The sequence below is a fragment of the Pyricularia grisea genome (genome assembly GCF_004355905.1).
Source record: "Pyricularia grisea strain NI907 chromosome Unknown Pyricularia_grisea_NI907_Scaffold_7, whole genome shotgun sequence".
NCBI classification, from domain to species: domain Eukaryota; kingdom Fungi; phylum Ascomycota; class Sordariomycetes; order Magnaporthales; family Pyriculariaceae; genus Pyricularia; species Pyricularia grisea.
Window position 1 is genome coordinate 3,437,826 of NW_022156720.1, and position 18,190 is coordinate 3,456,015.

Below are 18,190 nucleotides of genomic sequence, written 5' to 3' on the forward strand. Positions count from 1 at the left end.
AGAAGTGAGACAGAGAGCGAGAACAATACAGTGACAGGAACAGACATAGTCAAGGAAGAAGAAGCAAAGACAGAGCGAGAGAAAGGAGAGAGAGAAGAAGAGAGAGAGAGAGAGAGAGAGAGAGAGAGAGAGAGAGAGAGAGAGAGAGAGAGAGAGAGAGAGAGAGAGAGAGAGAGAGAGAGAGGCTCTGAACTAGATTGTATCCGAGATCAAATCTCGTTTTTGCATTTTATATATACTCAACCGTCCGAACTTGGCTCAGCTTGGATTTCAAAGCAGGACCGTCTTCATTGTCGACGAGTGTTATTAAACACTGGTCAAGGCAATCTTCTCGACTTTCACTGTCGGAAAAGAACATCTCAGCACCAGCACTGGAGGGCGTAGCAATAGCACCACGAAAGAAGCCAGGCCGAGGGTGTCTGCGCTAACAAGCTTGTCGAACCGCACAACGATGATAATTTTGGAATGTGGTACTTTTAACCGATACTATGTGGGGTGGGAAAAGCTTTTGGTGAGCCGAGAAATGTTTCTTTTAATCTGGTCAACCATGGGAAGCCATTGTGAAATGTCGTCTTCCGAATAGAAACTTCAAGTTCGCGAACTAGTTGAAACTTTACGCGCTGTTCGCCGGGTACGTGAAGGAAGATATGAACCAGATGTAAATGTTTCAAGTTTAAGCCAAACGTTATACATGGTGACGGCTGGCGCCAATTTGTCTCACAATTAATTTTGAGATACTTTGTTACTAATAAGCTTAAAACCCTCTTCTTCAAAATATCCAAATCCTATTGCCAAACGGCGTCATCTGTTATTTGCAAACTACCAAATATTGCAAAACTGGCTTCGAATTTCGCGTCTATACCATGTTGCTTACGTCTACTACCCTGACATCTTTATCCGGAGGAATGGAATAAGCCCTCCGCAAAAAATGGCCCTACGTTAAAGGCGAATATCGTAAGCCTCATGCATGCAGCGGCCAAGTTAAATGAGGTATTGAACACATGCAAAGAACACAAGGTCAAGAAGATAAGCTTCTTAATTAGCGTTCGGACATGGTAACATTTTACATGGAGTATGCGAGAATAAGAGGACAACTCCCAGGACAGTGCCTGTGAGCAATTTGTCAAAATTCCTTTAAGATGAGGGTCGATCGTGTGGCTCGGCCCCTCTAGCATTATCGACCACTGAGTGTGGGTCGTGGCACATTGACATGCCGCCGAAATTTTTCCGATAGCACGGGTAACTTCTGGCAGGGGCATGTTGCAAGCCCAGACTGGACGTGGAAGGCATAGAAGGGATCGGTGGAAGTGTTGCATGGACATCTTGAGTCAGGCAAAGAGCTGGCATGAAAAGCACGACTCTCTCGGACATAGATCTGCAAGATTAAAGACGTACACCGCTGTTAATTACGCTAGTAAACGAGCATTAGATCTCCCCGAAGAAGCCCCTATTTCAGACCAATATTACCGAGTCATTACCTCCGCGCGCCCCAATCTCACAACTCACGTATTGTGGGCATTGCTCTTTTACCACTTCTCCTTCGCCATCTTGGCGGCGCTGTCAATAATGCTGTCCGAGATCTTGTCCTTGAATGTCTTGTCCTTCTTGTCCTTCTTGTCATCGCTGCCGCCGAAGCCGAAAAATCCGGAGCTGCCCGAGTTCTTGTCCGAGTCTGTAGAACCCGCGCAGGAATTCAGTCAGCTTGAGGAATGAATTTCACGACAACGAGAGCCATTGGGACGAAATGAGTTACCGCATATGGGGAGATCGAGCTGTCAAGAACTTACCACGGCGCTTCCGGCTGTGAGATGAGCGGCTAGACGAGCGGCTTGAGCGAGAGCTGGACCGGCGGCGGTGGGATGGACGGCTGGAGCGGGAGTCGCGGTTGTCGTAGCTGTCGTGCGAGCTGTGGCCGTAAGAGCCGCTGTTCATGTTGGAGCTGCCGTAGCTTCCGCCGCTGTTGTAGTTGTCGCGGCCGCCTCCGTTGCCGTAGCCAGAGTTCATACCGCTGCTGCCGTTACCGTAGCCGTTGTGGTTGCCGCCCATACCGCCCATGCCGTTGCTCATGCCACTGTTCCTGCCGCCGCCCATGCCGCCATTCATACCTCCATTCATGTTACCGTTCATGCCACCGTTCATGCGGCCGTCGTTCATGCCGTTGGAGTAACCGTTGTTTCCGTATGAGTTCATCTTGAAAGTAAGTAGTAAGTGTATAGAAAATATGCAGCAGTGGATGTAACGCTAGGAATCGGAGGCGTCAAGATGTAGGATGTTCCTCGTGTTATGATGAGATTACGTTGTTGTTGATGATGATGCTGAGGAAGTCGAGAGGGATGGATGACTACCCTCAATCTCTGACTTTATAGATAGAGCTTCAAAATTTCCACTGCACCGTCATAAGGTACTGCTCGCAAGATAACGCCCAGAAATGGAGGACATCCTCCGTCATCCAATGCATCTCACTGGCGGCAATGGTCGCAATACGAAGCCATTGACCTCACCAGCTCGCCACCAACCGTAAGATTAAACCCTCTACTCCTGTATTTCTTCAAAGCAAAGACGTCAGGGTCCAAAAAAGCCGAGCCGATCGGCGGTATAATTAAGCCAGATATCGAATGCTCCTCTCCGGTCAGAACCGGGCATTTGTGGTGCTGAAACCTGATATTCCCCGGCCAGCGGGGTCCCGCACTTGTTTTCCATCAGGACCCTGCTTGGCTGATCGTATTGGCCAAGTAGCATTTTTTTCCTTGGAAGAAATTGCTTGAGGAAAAGCTTGCACTAACAAGAACACAAAAAACAGAAAAACAAATGTATTGGGTGTGACGTAACCGCCAAGTGGTGGGGATGGTGGAGGCGTCTGGGTGCTTGGCAGCGGGCGGAGAATTCGTAGCACCCGTGGGGAACCGGTCTTGCCGGCCTAGCCGGGCTGACTGTCGCAAAGCGGTCAACACGTTGTCCCTCGTTGAGTTCATTGCTGCTGTAATGAGACCATGCGGCGCTATTTCCAGGGTTGCCCGACTTGAATCATATGTATGACGGCTTCGTTTCCATGCCACCAACAGCTGCACTCATCAATGTCCCCATACTTGAAGCTGAGGCTGTCATTTTTGGCTTAGGTTTACAGACGTCAACTCTGGTTACCGAAAGACACCGTCGCGCCGTCTCTTTTATCTGTCAAAAGTGGTGTCAGTTCTGCACTGTCACTTGAGAGAAAACCCGAGGGACATTCAAATACCTCTCACCAAGGCGTAAAAGATCGCATCGGGAGTAATTTGCATCCTGTTTTCGGATTGTCGAACCGAACATTTTACCTCATTGACACAGCCGTCTACTTTCGTTTTGTTACACGTTCCGTGTTCCCAACATTGGCAGTCTGCCCAAGTAATTTCCAGCAAAACTATGGCATGCAAATAGAATCCAGAGGTTGCTGCAACATCATCGGCGCGGAGAGCATTCATATCTGAACAAATGCGCAGTCAAGCTACGAAGGCACTCTACCGATCTACACCCTCAGCTGGTGTTGACGCCCCGGCCCGCCAAAACCCGGTAGACGAAGATGTGTGTGTATCATGCATTTTTGAGTTGCTATAGCCCTCCTGAAATGAGGTTAGGTTGAGATGTTGATTGCTTGTGTCAGATGGCGAGCTATCAAAGTGAAAAGGTCGCTGCGCTCAACCTGATAACCTCTGAGACTTTCTGGAGTATATTCAGATCTTGCACGCGGCGTGGATGCCCATCCGTCCATAACCATGGTGCTTGTGACTCGAAGTACTTTCGAGTTGAGTTGGCAATTCATATTTTGTGCTACCACTTGAGCAGGGCAAACCCATTCTTCTGGAGCCAGTTGGAAGATGGATCATAGACATTCTCGGGTTAGATCAGCCTTGTGCATACTTGATATAGTCGACCAGCCGGGGCCGGCACAATGGTCGAAGGTCTGTCGAAGTTCATCACAGCTCGGCTACATCAACTGGTGGTAAAGACACTCATACAGCAGAAAGGATCAGCCGTGTCAAAAGTAGAGAGACCTTCTCGGCTGGGGATATAATGCAGTCTATGCCGAACAATCTCCGCGCAAGTGAATAGATTTCCGCGAGGCTCTCTCCCTGGGGCCCCACATGACCCTGTTAACAGTATTAGGAGTCCTACACTACGTTGTCTAGATAGGAAAAGAAAAAGGTCTGCTCGAGAACGCCCGACTCAAAGAGATAGATGCCGAGTTGGCGCATTCGACTACAGGAGGACAAACTTTGTGCACAGGTAAAGCTGCGGATGTTATTCGCCAGGTTCTCGGTTCTGTGCCAGAATGGTATCGCTCTATCGTGCATCGGCACAACAAACGTCGACACGTGTGTGAATGGCTGCAGGCTGGACCGAGTTCAGGGGCTCGCGTAGATACGAATGAAGGCGGCCAAGCAAAACTTACCGAGAAAGCTTGGCAACCCCAAGATAAAATAGACGCGACGCATGAAATTCGGCAAATGGTTTTATATCATCATGACAGGCATCTCAGGTCGCATCGAAGGACGATAGGCGCCTCTCTTGAGGAAATGATTATCAGAAGCGCGTCGAAAGCTGAGGAGCGTCAAAGGCTACAACCGAGGTTCTACCGATGCATTACGAAATACGTGTGGGTGATGGTCTGGTTTTCGCAACGAGAGTTGTATACGGTAGATATTTTGTTTCCGCGCCAGGTTCCTATATGTCACCGCTGATATTGACGCGATGTAGTAATGGCATGAAAGCGAGCCTGCAAGCCCCTGATTGAACATGATGGTTGACGGAAATTCGCTTCCCAATTCAGCGACAAACTGCCCATTCGAGATGGGATCCATGGCCAATACCAAGCAACAACAGTAACGTCAGCCCACCCCTGTGGCGATTGCAACGATTTGTGTTGCGCTGCCAAGCGCCCAGAACTACCTGTCAAATTACGCACATTCATGTGAGTGTAAAGGACCGGTTGACGGCCCGGTGTCTGGATTGGTTAGGTTCACCCGCCAACGGGGTTCTGGCCCTGGCCACATGAGCGCCCTACCATGGTATAGCAGAGGGTCCAGACAGCCCTGCCTATCAACCAAAAAAACAATGGATCCGGAGATAAAATAAATCGGGGCCTTCCGCACCGGCCTTCCCTAACCGGAAGAACTGCCGTAGTCATTCCCCCGCACCAGTCCGCCCTACGTAAATGCTTAAGGAAAGAAGCTCGCCGGATTCGCTCTCGCTTACGCGACCAGGAGACGTTGCGTTGAGCATATCAATCAGTAAGTAGCATTCCCTTCCCCCATGTCGCCGAGGAATTAACATCACGCTGTATGGCTATGCGGTTCTGATGGATACGCCTTTCCCCCCTGTGTTTCCCCCGAATTTTCCGTGGTTGAAGCGCGGGGCACCCACGATGCAATGTTACGCCTGTGCCTTAGAGGGAGGTCTGGTGCAGTGGATCGATAGATATTGTGATCTCCCCAGTACTATGGAACAAGGCGGTACTTCGAAGTAGTGGTGACAAACAACAAAAAAGGGGGCCTATAATACCCAAGTAATAAGTGAATGCCGACAAAGGTGGCTCGAGTTTGCACATGTATATATTCAGGCGATTCTACCACCTTCTCGACATTTGCTGTTGTGCTTCTTCCCACCCTCAACCGCAAACATCGCACCGGTCCCTGCAGCATCTAATTTGAGAAGCTCTTGCCCATCGCTCTTTTAGTCATCTTCCAAAGCTCGCAAAACTAGAATATCCCATTCGCCCAACATGAAGTTCTTCGCTGCTCTCGTCGCCATCCTGCCCGCCGCCGCCCTGGCCGCCCCTTCCCTGGTCGCCCGCCAGAGCGCTGAGCAGTGAGTGTAGCTCTTTTGGGAAAATCCCTATCCTTCTTAACCAACAATTGTGACTGACAAAAGTTTCTCACTGCAATCACAGCCCGTTCGTCATGGACAGCGTCGCCTGCGGCTGCGTCAACGACAAGGGCGAGATGGACAACCATGGTGACTGCATCTTCCAGGTCGGCGACACCAGGCAGAACGTTGGTGATGTTTCTGGCCTCGTAAGTCTTCCCCCGATTTCTTTTTCTTTTTTCCTTCTCCCGCCAGGCAAATTGCCTTGAAACCAATTGACTTTCTAACACCGATCCTTTCCTCCCCTTTTCGCAGTGTTACAGGAAGGTTCCGTGGTCTGCTGACATGACGACTGTCTTCACCACCGAGTTCTGCGCCAACAAGTGGATCAACGGCGTCAAGGGCGCCACTCCTGTCTGCAAGCCCGTCAAGCTGTGCGACAACTACGATGGCGCCTGGGCTCCCTGCAACCTTGGGTTGTAATTCATAAAACTTGAGTCTGCCAAGAGGGGAGCGATCGCAGATGGAGGGGGGTGGGTGGGGGACCAGTAATGTGTGTTATGAGTTGGTCAAAGTTGTTGGGGTCGACGTGTTTCTACTGAGCACGCTTGATCAAAGCAATGCAGGCCACGCGAAACAGAGTTTTGTTTATGTACCTTACTTAATGGAATCTGAATTGCTGTTATTTTCGATACTTCTTTTCTCTTTTTTTCCCCCCCTCTTTCCCTCTGTTCGTAATTGCTTAGTGTTTCGCAGTTTTTGACGGGTAATCCGAAGCGATGACCTGAATGCCAAACTCTCCCCACAACCAATTCTTAGGTACCTACAGTATCTACCTTACCTGGAGCGATCTGACGTTAAACGCCAAGACGCCATACAGCGCAGCATCTCGTCTGTGCATTGAAATCGGTCTATAATTTCATCTGAACGTGAAAATCGGGATACCAGGGCTGATCTGCACAGGCACGGAGTTTGCGCGGGGTGAACAGGTCAGGGATTATTACTGTACTGGGGGAACAGCATGATTCAGTGCGTTGACCCCATTGCCGGGGGAAATTGCAGCGATATGAAACCCTGTACCAAAATAGTACTCGGCACAAATCACAGCCACCCCATGGTCCCGCGACGTTTTACCATGGCCAGTTTTTGAAAAGAGATGTGGGCGTCGTCGCAGTTTTTCACTCTCCTTTCAAGACAACACCGCCCTTTTCATCCCACAGCGTAGTCCTTTTGAATTGGTGCATCGGTCTTCATCCAGCCACGGACGCGTCAAATTTATACTCATTACTCGGTAAGGATGTGTCCCTTGCCGCTTAACATGAGGACGAAGTTGACCTTGGGAATTTTGAGCGTTGAAAGGTGACACAGACAAAGCGTTGAGAAGTACCTTGTGTTAAATGATGTGTTTAATCATTCGAGTTATGTGCTTTTGAGACCAATTTATATGGAGAGACAGCACCTTTCCTGCGGCGCTATCAGTCTCTTATCTTCCGCCGAACCTTGCTCCTCCTCCTCCAACTCGACTTAAGCAGTAGTACCGTTCCCACAGCCAACCCTTGTCGAGCTGATGGAAATATCATCGTACCAAAATGTGTTTGTACCGCCACTGTAAGACTCCCAGCCAAAGTACACACCCGTTACATTTGGCTTAACGGTGCTGCGCTGCCAACCCCCGGCGTTGGCGTTCGAGACGCCGGCCTTGCTGGTGAGGCCGGCGACGGCATTGTCGTTCAGCCAGGTCTCGAGCGTTCCGTCGGGCCCAATGTGGTACTCGATGCACTGCCAGGTGTTGGTGGGCAGGGCCGCCGACGCGGCGATTCCCTGTGGGGACAGGTCCGGGAGCGTGGCGTCGTCCGTCTCCCGGTTGAACATGAGGATCTTGCTCTGACCACCCATGCGCAGGTGCTTGCCTGCCTGGGACGAGTCGGTCATGGTGATGAAGGTGACGTGCGCGTCGGTCAAGGCGTTGGATGCTTTACTGTGAGTTTTAGGAAATAGGGATTAGTTTGACGTGACTCCTTTGTTTTGATCTGAAAGATTGTTTTGTCCTTTTTCTTTGCATCTGTCGGACTCCACACAAAGGAACCGACATCAGGCAGGTCATCACTTACAGCCATGTCCTGACGTATACGTCACCGCTGGGGATCTTTGTCGAGCCAAAAAAGATGTGCCCGCAGTAGCCACCTGCACCGTCAACCCGTACGGAGTTCTTTCCAGTGTGCGCCTGCGTGGAGTCAAGCGTGATCTTGCCGCCCTGGCTGCAGTCGGGTGCATAGGTCGGCCACACTGTGGTATCCAGCCCGTTCTCAAAGCCATCGCTGACCTGACCCAAAGCAAAGGGAAGTAGTGCCGCCAGGGCAAGAGATACGTTTCGGACCATGTTTGCGAAGGATTAAGATGCTGTGGCCGTTGGATCAGGTAGGTTGGAAGAGTCTGGTGATGGATTTCGCAATCTCAAATTGGACGAGAGACAGGAGCAGCGTTCTAGTAATATACTCCCTGGGCTGAGGGTCAAAGTATTGCTGGTCCGTCTTTCCGATACCGTATTAATTACCACTCCTGCAATTTACCCTGCCATTCGCGACTGGTTTTAAGGGGAGTACTGATGCTCCATGCCCCCGGAGCCTGGAGCCCCGTTTACTTTGTTGGAAGCGGCAATTACCGGGATCACCCTCCGATTTTCCCGCCACTATTTAAAGCTGTCGGTCGATCCGTCTGGATTATTTTTGTGTCAGAAATCATGTGAACTCTCATTTATTTGCTCAGGGACAGAAGTTTGAGACTTCAAAGCCATCCAAAGTGACGGTCAGTGTCATTCGATGCCAGGTCGCAAAGCCAAGATGCCATGGCGGGAGCCAAGAATGTTAGCTCGCAGGAACCCGCCGCCTTTCGGGCAGGTTAAGCTTCTCTGGCTTGTGAACCCCTGGTAGATCGAGTGGTGGGGCGTTGCTGGCGGTGGCTTTCAATCCGCGCCGGGTAGATTAGGCTGAATATGTCAAGCGGACTGACAGAGCGCGCAGGCGTCTTGTCGCAGGCTATATTTAACGAAGTCACAGGCATTAGTCATTCATTGACAGGAGCTCTCGCCATTGTTCAGTGTTTTATAGTTCAACACGTCACAAAGATATTGCCTTGCAGGGTTGTCCAGGTCCGATCTGCCGCACCATCCCCTCTGATTTTGACCATACCCTTTTGGAGTAGACCTGAATCCAAAACAAATCGGTATCAATATCCTCTCTCACCTCCGTGCAGTACAAATGTCCGGGTCGCATGTCAAGTCAGACTTGCAACATGCTCAATGTAGGTTGAACACGTGCTCCTCGGGAGTGATCTTCTTGTCGGAATTGTCAACGACAATGATAATACCTGTGCAATCACTTCAGATATCATGCGGCGTTGATTTGAATGTAAGCAGGAATGATGTTTCACGCTAGCGCTCGTAAAAAAAATCCCCCGGAGTTGCATATCGCAGCAAAGCAGAGAGAGGACCTACACAAAATCTGTCGATCGAATTGAAGCCGCAGGAAAACCAAAAGCGCTAGGGCCACCTCATTGCAATCGATCAAAGACATACCACTTCCCATCCCACCCCGCAAAAGCCTCCTCGACCAGAGCAGCAGTTTTCTCCCATGGTACATGAAACGCCCCCGAATTAAACTTTGGCGAGTAGATCACGGGCGGCGTGGCCAACCCGGCGGTCTTGACCGAGCTGCCGACACTCTTGTTGCCCCCGCCACCGCCCCTGCCGACCAGGTCATCCAGCTGCAGCCGCAGGTCCCTCAGCGCCTGCCTTGTCTGCGCCAAAATGACATCCTGCATGTCCAGCGGCGGCTTTCCCTTCTCGGCGTCTGCGAAGCCGCTCCCGTAGCTGGTGAAGAGGCACGCGACAAAGACCTCGGGCGCGCCCTGGCCAGCGTCCTGGGCTTGCGGCGGGATGAGCAGCGCGCGGCCGGTGACGCCGTCGCGTGCCGGGTAGGCCTCGTCGGAGGAGAACTTGTTCTTGTCGCAAAAGGCAGTGTATTCAATGTTGGCGGCGGGCAAGACCGCGCCGATCTCTGAGGCGATGCCCTTGCCCCAGACGCCGGAGCCCGAAACGGCGTGGAGGATAATTGCTCCCTTGGGAGTGTCTGGGGTGAGGGCGATGGGGCAGGTCTCGAGCGCGAATTGGGTGGAGGAAGTCATGATGTCCCGTGGGCTGTTATGCTAAAAAAAAGTCCTCCTGTCGTTTGGATATCCTGACCTTTGGTGATTTTTTGTTCTTCCCAGTTCTGTATGTACCGATATGTGACAGTCGGTAGTGGCGCAAGAATAATCCAGGTATTGCCTAATTTCTGTTGCTCTACGCAAGGGAGTAAAAGACCAGATGCGCAGAATTGAATAGAAGATTGACCTCGACTTTTATCTCATGTTCGAGGTGCCAAGCAGGCAGCTACTGCATGGGGAGACGCCATCTCAGCCTTACCAGTTCGTTCTGCATGGATGATACGTCACACTCAATTGGTGTTCCAAGTCGGCTGTGGTGAATGTCCAGGCGAGGTGTGGCCACTAAGTTTGGGCGGTTTTTAGGCGGCAATCCAAGGATGCAAAAGCAATGCAGGGTAGGTCAAGAGAGATGGTGGACGGTCAATTGACTGCATACCCTAACCCTTGTGGAAGGCCATGGCTTTTTATGTCCATTCGTTGCGGCCATTCAAGCACTGAATCGCGTCATGCCGCCCGACTGCCGGCGCCTAGCCATTTTCTCGGTTGCGTCAATGCTTAGTCAATGCCGCTTTGCCCGTTGATCGACAGGAACAACAACGGGAGTCTGCACAAAGTATAAGAAAAGAAGAAGAGGAAACAAGATACAGGAAGAGGGAAAACAAACTACATAGATGAAAACTGTTTGTTTATATTCGGAGATGCATCCCGAGTACTAGGACTTACCCGGTTCCTCCGAACATATGCCCCACTCTCTTGCATCCGCAGAACACGCCACCCATCTTTTTCTCGACACACCCAGTCGCTGTTTTTCCTTCTCCCCATAGACCGGCAACTGCCGAGACAAAAACCACATATAGTCACAAAACAATGTTCCGCATAGCAAGTCGAACAGCAGCCGCGCCCGCCCGCGGGGCAGGCAAGACGCGCAGCTTCGCCACAGTGTCCCCCGTCACGGGCGCAACCAGGAGCCACAAGGTGGTCGTGGTCGGTGGGGGCACTGGCGGCATCTGCGCCAGCCACCAGCTCCTGCGCTCCGGCAGGTTCGCGCAGGACGACATCGCCATCGTCGACCCGGCATCTCACCACCACTACCAACCTGGCTGGACCCTGGTTGGCGGTGGCCTCAAGACGGCAGAGGAGCTGGAGAAGCCGATGAAGGAGCTCGTTGATCCCAAGTTTAAATTCTACAACAATGGCGTCAAATCACTTAACCCAGAGGAGAATTCGGTCACGCTGGAGAGCGGCGACAAGGTCTCGTACGAGCACTTGATCCTCGCCCCGGGAATCAAGATCGACTACTCCAGCATTAAGGGTCTGCCCGAGGCCCTTGCGGACAAGAGCAGCCTGGTTTCAACTATATACGGCCGCGACACCGTCCCCAAGGTATTCAGCACCATCCAGTCTCTCAAGCAAGGAACCGCAATTTTCACCCAGCCCGTCGGCGTCGTGAAGTGCGCCGGCGCCCCGCAAAAGATCATGTGGATGGCCCTCGACCACTGGAAGCGCGCCGGCCTGTACGACGGCTCCAACCCTTCCACCTCCCCCATCAACATCAGCTTCGCCACGGGCCTGCCGGTCATGTTTGGCGTGCCCAAGTACGCCGCGACGCTGGAGCGGCTGCGCAAGGAGAGGGGTGTCGAGGGTCTGTTCCAGCACGACCTGGTCGAGGTCAACTCTGGCAACGTCGCCACCTTCGCCCTCCCTGACGGCAAGGGCACCGTGACCAAGAAGTTCGACCTCATGCACGTAGTGCCCAAGATGGGCCCGCACGCCTTTGTCAAGTCGAGCGCGCTCGTCGACGCGACGGGCTTCATCGACGTCGACCAGGCCACGACGCGAAGTAAGCGCTTCGGCAACGTCTGGGCCATCGGCGACGCGACCAACTTGCCCACAGCAAAGACTGCCGCCGCCATCACGGCGCAGTCACCCGTCCTCGTCGGGAACCTGCTGCGGGTGATGGACGGCAAGGATGGCGGCGAACTCACCTACGACGGCTACACATCCTGCCCTTTGATTACCTCGTATGACAAGGTGCTCCTGGCCGAGTTCAAGTATGGCGGCCAGCCCAAGGAAACGTTTGGCAAGCTGGTGGATCAATCCGAGCCCAACAGGGCTTTCTATCATCTCAAGAAGGACTTTTTCCCTTGGGTTTACCAAAATTACATGGTCAAAGGCAAGTGGGGAGGGCCAAAGGGATGGATTTCGAAGCCGTAACTTTACGCGCTTGCTGTACTCTATTTAATTAGACTGTCAAAAAGCGAGATGGTTTTTTTTTCTCTTGTTTCCCCAATGCCACGTCATAAGTAGAGCCATCTCCGTGATCAATAATGGTCAATTTTGTAGTTTCTTTTGCCGGTTTGCCAGCGTATTCTCCAAGGCCTGTTGTGGGGTTCTGAATGTCATTTTTCATGTTCTGTCTTGTGCTTGCCTGTCGTCTTGGTTTCGTATGGGGTTAGATTTGATTTTCGAGGAAATAACAAAGTTTGGGGCCCAAGACATCCAAAAGCTGTCCGTCACCAGAGAGGACAAAGAATGGAAGCAAGAAAACACCTTTCCGAGGCAGATTGCCATAGCCCTAACCATCCGTTGGCCAGGACAGCTTAGTTGTTGACAGTGTTGGAACAAGAGTGGGTTTCTATTAAGTGCGTATTCACAGTAGAGTTTGTTGCTTCAATGCTAATCCATATCACCGCCGTGGCACTGCGGACTCCTTGCAGTGCAGTTGGATGGACGATCGATTGTTATACTTCACAACTGCTTCCTTTGTAGTAATTTTAGGGATATATTGCGAATCAAAAAAAAGAGGAGGAAATTTTTAAATAGGCTGGCGTTTATTCCCATGGTCTAATCAACGACGACCGATCTTATCTAATAGGCTTCATGCTTCACCCCGCAAAATCTGTTATATTGTCAGTGTACATGGCTTAGTCGAGCCCGAGGTCATTTGAGCAACAGATTCGCACGTACCCATCACCGCAGTCGATAGACTTCTTAGTTCCGCAATTAGGGCAATCAAATTGCCAGCTGTGGCGCGTGGGCGAGGTGCACGGCTCACTGTCGCTGGAAGCGTCCGAGTCGTCGTCGCTGCTGTCGGTTAACAGCGGTTCTTCGCGGGCGGTTAAACGGCGGCTGCCCTTGTTACCAGCGCGGTGGCATTGGCAACGCCCAGCCTTGGCCACGTGGCACTGACGGGTGGCAGAGACGGCGTTGGCCCAACCGTTGCTGACGGGGATGGCCGTGACCGAGATGGCGAGCGCCAAGATTGTACAAAACTCAAACAACTTCATGCTAACGAGTGCAGTTGCTTGAAATTTGGAGGTTTAAATAGTTTAACGGCGGTGATTAAGCCAACGGGCTAGAATAAAAAAGATATAGGATGATAATGGCTCACGTGTTAAGGCAGGGGAATGATGCAGGAGGAAAGTAACGTCGCTCGCATATCATTAGCTGACATTTTTAGTATTCATACTTGACAGGCTTACGGTGGTACAAACTGAGATGTATTACAGGAATGAATAAATGTTCCAAAATAATGCCTATAACGAGTCAAGCGACATGAGCGGCACAAGGATCTACTATATCAAATTCAGGAATAGGGCACAAATTACAATTCCGGTTTTATGCACAGCGGTATCAAAACTGGGTTACGGCGGAGCTTCCAGGTTTGGTCTCATGCTGTCATCGTAGCTGAAAAAGAGAGAGGGTCAGTAACAAAACATTCCCCCCTGCCTTTGAGCTGGTGAACTCCCACAAGGAATAGTGACAGAGGACAACTGAGTTGGTGTTGGACGGTAGTACCTTCCTACTGTTTACGTACTATATTTGTCCCATCCGCGACTAAGGAAGTTAAATGTCCACTCAAACACTCCACTGAACTCACCAGTCGAAAGAGAGATCGGCGATCAATCCCATATTTGGAACTGAGAATCAGGTGAATAGTAAAGGGCATTTATGCTACTAGTCAGAGACTGACTTACGACAGGTTGATTCCGGTCTTCATGAGCTGCCTAATCCAAACTTAAGTATGGAATCATGGATTACGCTCAGCTCAGGTACAGTAATGCCTGTGTACTATTAATCAACCTCATTCTCTAGGCCCAGCTTCTTAGCAGAAAAATTAAAACCGAGGCTCATCAAGTCATTTCTGGGCGTCAAAACGATGTTAGAGGGATGTGTGAAATTTTGCCAAAATGGACTTTCTGCTCCCAAGTGACATTAACTTGTCTACCTCACCTCATAGGATGAGATTCTTGCCAATGGCTCTGCATAGCAGTAGTTAACATGAATTAACCTTGAAAAGAGGCATGAGGAGGAAACCGTCGATTCAGCAGCCTGGAGCCATGGCGCACGAAGTGCACAAAGCCCTCTGTATAGACAGGGCGGTTGTGCCCCCTTGTAACCTTGTCGCGAAACTTGTATTTAGAAAAAAGATAATTTTCTAAATATCCGGTTAACAATGCGACTGGTCATCTATCCCCATACGCTTATGGCCTGCCACGGACACTCTCGAGGCGCTTTCCAGCAGGGTAGCACCCACGAGCCATATCAAGCGAGAAGAAACGTCAAAATGTCAAGTATCGAATGACGATGACTTTGAACGATGGAAGCGCAGTTAATTTTTGCTGGGGTACGATATATATATATGAAACCCCCGAGCGCTGTTGTGGGATATAACGATTGGGTCCGGTTATTTCACAACAAAACTTCACCCATTCACCACCGGGTGGATACCGTTACAAGGCGATTTTGTACAGTCAAAAGTGCCTAACAAATGCGAAGCCACTTGTTTTATTTCTAAAGGGGTAACGTCAAGGCGCATGCCCAACGCCGTTTGTTTATTATGTAACGAGTCCAACCGCCTGATAGGAAGGCGGTTAAAAATAATCCTTTCTAAGCATTATTTATGCGTCTTGACAAGTACTATGGTACAAAAACGCAAAATACTTAAAAAAAGGGTTTAGCAAAAGTAACTTTACCGAAATTTGGCCTTGTATTTATTACGTGCACTTTTAATTGTACCTTTGTATGAAGACAATTTGTGGTTTCGCTGTTATGAGGTATTTTGTACTGAAACACGAAACGCATTGTGAAAATATCCAACTGGCCTTAATTCAGTGAAATCTTGTTGTAAAATAATCACACCCTAACCAAAGAATTTTGGAGACAATCTAGAAGGCCGGTTTTGGGTGAGCCATGGGGTCCGCCTGGATATCAGAGCCGTTAAGGTAATCAGGGCTTTGCCAACAAGCAAATCATGTATTGCCAAGAGATCTGAATCTGTACTTGGTTGCCCGGTACTTTTATAGCACACCAGAGACCGGTTAAGGAATTACGAACAAGGCGGGGTTCAATGAAGGAAGGGAGGATGAAACTCATCTTTTAGGTTGTTTTTGTTAAAGTTAACCCCACATCAAGCATAGTTAAATCGATGCTATCGCCAATTAGGACTTAATTTTGCAGTTGAGTCGATGTGTTGCCGCAGTGCCAAATTCCTAAGTGATGACTTCAATTGACACGACGGGAAGGAATAAGAAATTCATCCTTCATTATGATGTTACGATCTTGTTCAGCTTGGAAGGGCGGAACTTTTGTCTGCAGCTACTAACCATACCCAACTGATACGTTGTCCCGACTTGCCTGCTCATTCCAATTGTCCAAAATGGCTTAGTGGGCGGGAACAAAGACTTTGTCCCTACCTTGACTCAAAGCGAGGTGCGACAGAACAGTGTTGAATGCTATGGGATAATCCGGAACAATGAAACCAGTCTCCATTTCCCACAGCATGGTCAACTGTCAAGATCATTGTTCGTACAGCAAGTTGAGATGAGACAAACTATTGTGTCTGCTCATATAATGACTGCTTTCCTCACATCCCTTTGAAGTTTGTCGAGCCTGGATTACGGCGAGATCAACAATTTGTTAACATCTACGAATAACCCGGGAATATTTTAGCAAGTCGAAGACAGCACCAAACCATCTAGGTAAGAATATTATCCTACGTCCTCCCCACTGACCATGTTCAGCAGAAACAACGACGTCGGTAACGGCCAGGAACCGCATCCTGTTCGGGGCCCCATCACGGGCTTCGCAGGACTAGTCAGGCTCATCCAGGCAATCTGCGCGGATCCAATACCAGCTGATCAGCCAATCTCACCAGATCGACTAGGCGACTTTACCGTCGAGATCGCTCGCTGCTCACAACAGCTGCCCCCACACCTGACTCGACACACCACGAGCTTTCTCCAGACCTGGCGCGTCGGGGGCTATGGCAGCAGCGCAGAAGACGTATATAGAGTGACAATCCACGCACTCTTGTGGGACCGAAGCAAGGAGCCATTGCTCTTTCTCGATGGCTACTTCAATGCGAAGGCTGGCTGGATGCTCCTGGAAACTGTATACTTTGCTTCCGAAGAAGGCATTTGGGATCGACTCCGCAGCGGCGCCGACCTCGACATCCCAGCATCCGATTTTATATCCATGATATGGGCAAGCATGATCAAGAAGCTCGACCTACGGGCCAGTGAGGTGGTCCTTCATAACGTGGCCTTTGTACACATCACGAACCCTTCCGTCCACCGACTGTGCCGAGTGTTTGCAAACCTTGTGAACTCCAGCTTCGGCCACGTCGACCGTCCAACCGCGCCGGTGCAGGATAGGACCAACCCGCGGCAGGGACTGGGAATTGTCGGTTTCGAGGACTTTTTCAGTTTGGCGCCGTGCAAAACTATCCTTCTCGGCATGATTGAGCACCAGGCTGTATTCAGGGATCGTATGCCGGTTAGGGTCGGTTGGCGCTACGAGCGTGATGGGAAGGTTGGGCCAGAGTGGGACACAGCTATCGTGGTGCGCATGGGTTCATATTTCAGGAGGTTCTCGAACTCGCCTTTCGCCATACTTCCAGCCAATTCATAAGGCGACCAAGAATGACATGAAGGACTCAAAAGGGCAAGCATTTGGGTGCGGGGATGGGGCTTGGCCTTGGTTGTTAGAGTCAGCTTCCTGGGGTAGGATAGGAAAGCCTAGCGGTAGACAAAAGGTCATATGAATACTAACAAATCAAATAGCTTTGCCGAGACCTCAAGCTGAACTTTAATGGTGGTCAAAGTCGGCCCAGAAACTTCTCTTGCCTTGGTTTGGAAGGACGCATTGACAGGCCTAGCAATTTTCTGTTGCTTTCAACTATGTACCACAATTATCAACCTCACTCATTTTGCGATGGTAAAAGTCTGTTCTAAACATGTAAAGAAATTGAGTTGATTGTATTATAATAAATCCACACTCCAGAACTATGCAATCAAGCAGACGAACATATAAACTGCTGATGTTTCCGCTAATCCCAAGCCCTCTTCTAAGAAATCATCCCCGTTTCAACGTCCCATTTCACATTATCGGGCAGCAAGACAGTGTGTTTCTCGTTGACTTTGCAGTTTTCGTGAAGGTAAATCAGACGCATGGGGTCCAAGTTGAAATAGTATGGCGCGTTCCATCGGCCCGTTTGTTTTCCATGCGAGACTTTGCCTGGGCCAAACAACTCGACCCAGCATTCATAGCCTAGGGTGCCGGAAGGAAGGACAGCCACAGCGGTGGCGACGGCTACCGCGATGCCCTTGAAATGCATGCTGCTTATTCGCGATGGTTATAGTGGTTGTAGTGGTTGTAGTGGTTGTAGTGGTTGTAGTGGTTGTAGTGGTTGTAGTGGTTGTAGTGGTTGTAGTGGTTGTAGTGGTTGTAGTGGTTGTAGTGGTTGTAGTGGTTGTAGTGGTTGTAGTGGTTGTAGTGGTTGTAGTGGTTGTAGTGGTTGTAGTGGTTGTAGTGGTTGTAGTGGTTGCGATGGCCAATGTTTTCTTTTAGGTCGAATAATTTAAGAGGCTTCTCATTAATTTATAGGCTCGGAGTTATAGATGGTCTACCTGGGAGATCTGTGTTTGGATCATATTAGAAACTTGAAGAACGACCCTTTTGTATGGGGATTCATGCAATATAATATTCGGACTCCCCGATTAATTTGACCCGACTCGAGCTGCGGAGCAATAATATATTTAAATGAGGCTGCATTATCCCGCACGTACAATATGCCACTTGGCACCCGACCTATAGCCTCCCAGTGTCACCATCAAAAATTTAGTTTCGAGGCTTATCCCCGCCCAAG

General features: G+C 50.2%; 7 protein-coding genes across 7 annotated transcripts; 3 read left to right on the forward strand and 4 right to left on the reverse strand.

Annotated features, from left to right (window-relative positions):
- Positions 1 to 5,529: 5,529 nt before the first annotated feature.
- PgNI_10050 (uncharacterized protein) lies at positions 5,530 to 6,499 on the forward strand. The gene is made up of 3 exons (XM_031130028.1): positions 5,530 to 5,841; positions 5,924 to 6,047; positions 6,154 to 6,499. The coding sequence occupies exons 1-3, from the start codon at positions 5,756 to 5,758 to the stop codon at positions 6,319 to 6,321; spliced, it is 378 nt and encodes a 125-aa protein (XP_030978138.1). The 5' UTR covers positions 5,530 to 5,755; the 3' UTR covers positions 6,322 to 6,499.
- A 698-nt stretch (positions 6,500 to 7,197) lies between these two features.
- PgNI_10051 (uncharacterized protein) lies at positions 7,198 to 8,815 on the reverse strand. Its single transcript, XM_031130029.1, has 2 exons — positions 7,950 to 8,815; positions 7,198 to 7,816 (listed from the first exon to the last, which is right to left on the reverse strand). Exons 1-2 carry the CDS (start codon positions 8,216 to 8,218, stop codon positions 7,363 to 7,365), a joined length of 723 nt encoding a protein of 240 aa, XP_030978137.1. The 5' UTR covers positions 8,219 to 8,815; the 3' UTR covers positions 7,198 to 7,362.
- A 40-nt stretch (positions 8,816 to 8,855) lies between these two features.
- Positions 8,856 to 10,020, reverse strand: PgNI_10052 (uncharacterized protein; the record flags this gene model as incomplete). Its single annotated transcript, XM_031130030.1, has 2 exons — positions 8,856 to 9,215; positions 9,413 to 10,020. 2 exons carry the CDS (start codon positions 10,018 to 10,020, stop codon positions 9,134 to 9,136), a joined length of 690 nt encoding a protein of 229 aa, XP_030977846.1. The 3' UTR covers positions 8,856 to 9,133.
- A 223-nt stretch (positions 10,021 to 10,243) lies between these two features.
- Positions 10,244 to 12,255, forward strand: PgNI_10053 (uncharacterized protein; the record flags this gene model as incomplete). The annotated part of the gene is made up of 3 exons (XM_031130031.1): positions 10,244 to 10,302; positions 10,370 to 10,436; positions 10,807 to 12,255. 3 exons carry the CDS (start codon positions 10,244 to 10,246, stop codon positions 12,253 to 12,255), a joined length of 1,575 nt encoding a protein of 524 aa, XP_030978139.1.
- Positions 12,256 to 12,909: 654 nt separating this feature from the next.
- PgNI_10054 (uncharacterized protein) lies at positions 12,910 to 13,328 on the reverse strand (the record flags this gene model as incomplete). Its single annotated transcript, XM_031130032.1, has 2 exons — positions 12,910 to 12,940; positions 13,009 to 13,328. 2 exons carry the CDS (start codon positions 13,326 to 13,328, stop codon positions 12,910 to 12,912), a joined length of 351 nt encoding a protein of 116 aa, XP_030978141.1.
- A 2,728-nt stretch (positions 13,329 to 16,056) lies between these two features.
- Positions 16,057 to 16,953, forward strand: PgNI_10055 (uncharacterized protein; the record flags this gene model as incomplete). Its single annotated transcript, XM_031130033.1, has 1 exon — positions 16,057 to 16,953. The coding sequence occupies one exon, from the start codon at positions 16,057 to 16,059 to the stop codon at positions 16,951 to 16,953; it is 897 nt and encodes a 298-aa protein (XP_030978140.1).
- A 711-nt stretch (positions 16,954 to 17,664) lies between these two features.
- PgNI_10056 (uncharacterized protein) lies at positions 17,665 to 17,975 on the reverse strand (the record flags this gene model as incomplete). The annotated part of the gene is made up of 2 exons (XM_031130034.1): positions 17,665 to 17,910; positions 17,952 to 17,975. The coding sequence occupies 2 exons, from the start codon at positions 17,973 to 17,975 to the stop codon at positions 17,665 to 17,667; spliced, it is 270 nt and encodes an 89-aa protein (XP_030978143.1).
- Between the last annotated feature and the right edge of the window lie 215 nt (positions 17,976 to 18,190).

Bases quoted from the DNA above. Each gene is read 5' to 3' on its own strand.
- PgNI_10051 (XM_031130029.1), bottom strand. From the start codon at position 8,218: ATGGTCCGAAACGTATCTCTTGCCCTGGCGGCACTACTTCCCTTTGCT. The intron at 7,817-7,949 runs GTAAGTGATGAC...TAAAACTCACAG, and splicing joins GTATACGTCAGGACATGGCT to TAAAGCATCCAACGCCTTGA.
- PgNI_10050 (XM_031130028.1), top strand. From the start codon at position 5,756: ATGAAGTTCTTCGCTGCTCTCGTCGCCATCCTGCCCGCCGCCGCCCTG. The intron at 5,842-5,923 runs GTGAGTGTAGCT...CTGCAATCACAG, and splicing joins GCCCGCCAGAGCGCTGAGCA to CCCGTTCGTCATGGACAGCG. The intron at 6,048-6,153 runs GTAAGTCTTCCC...CCCTTTTCGCAG, and splicing joins TTGGTGATGTTTCTGGCCTC to TGTTACAGGAAGGTTCCGTG.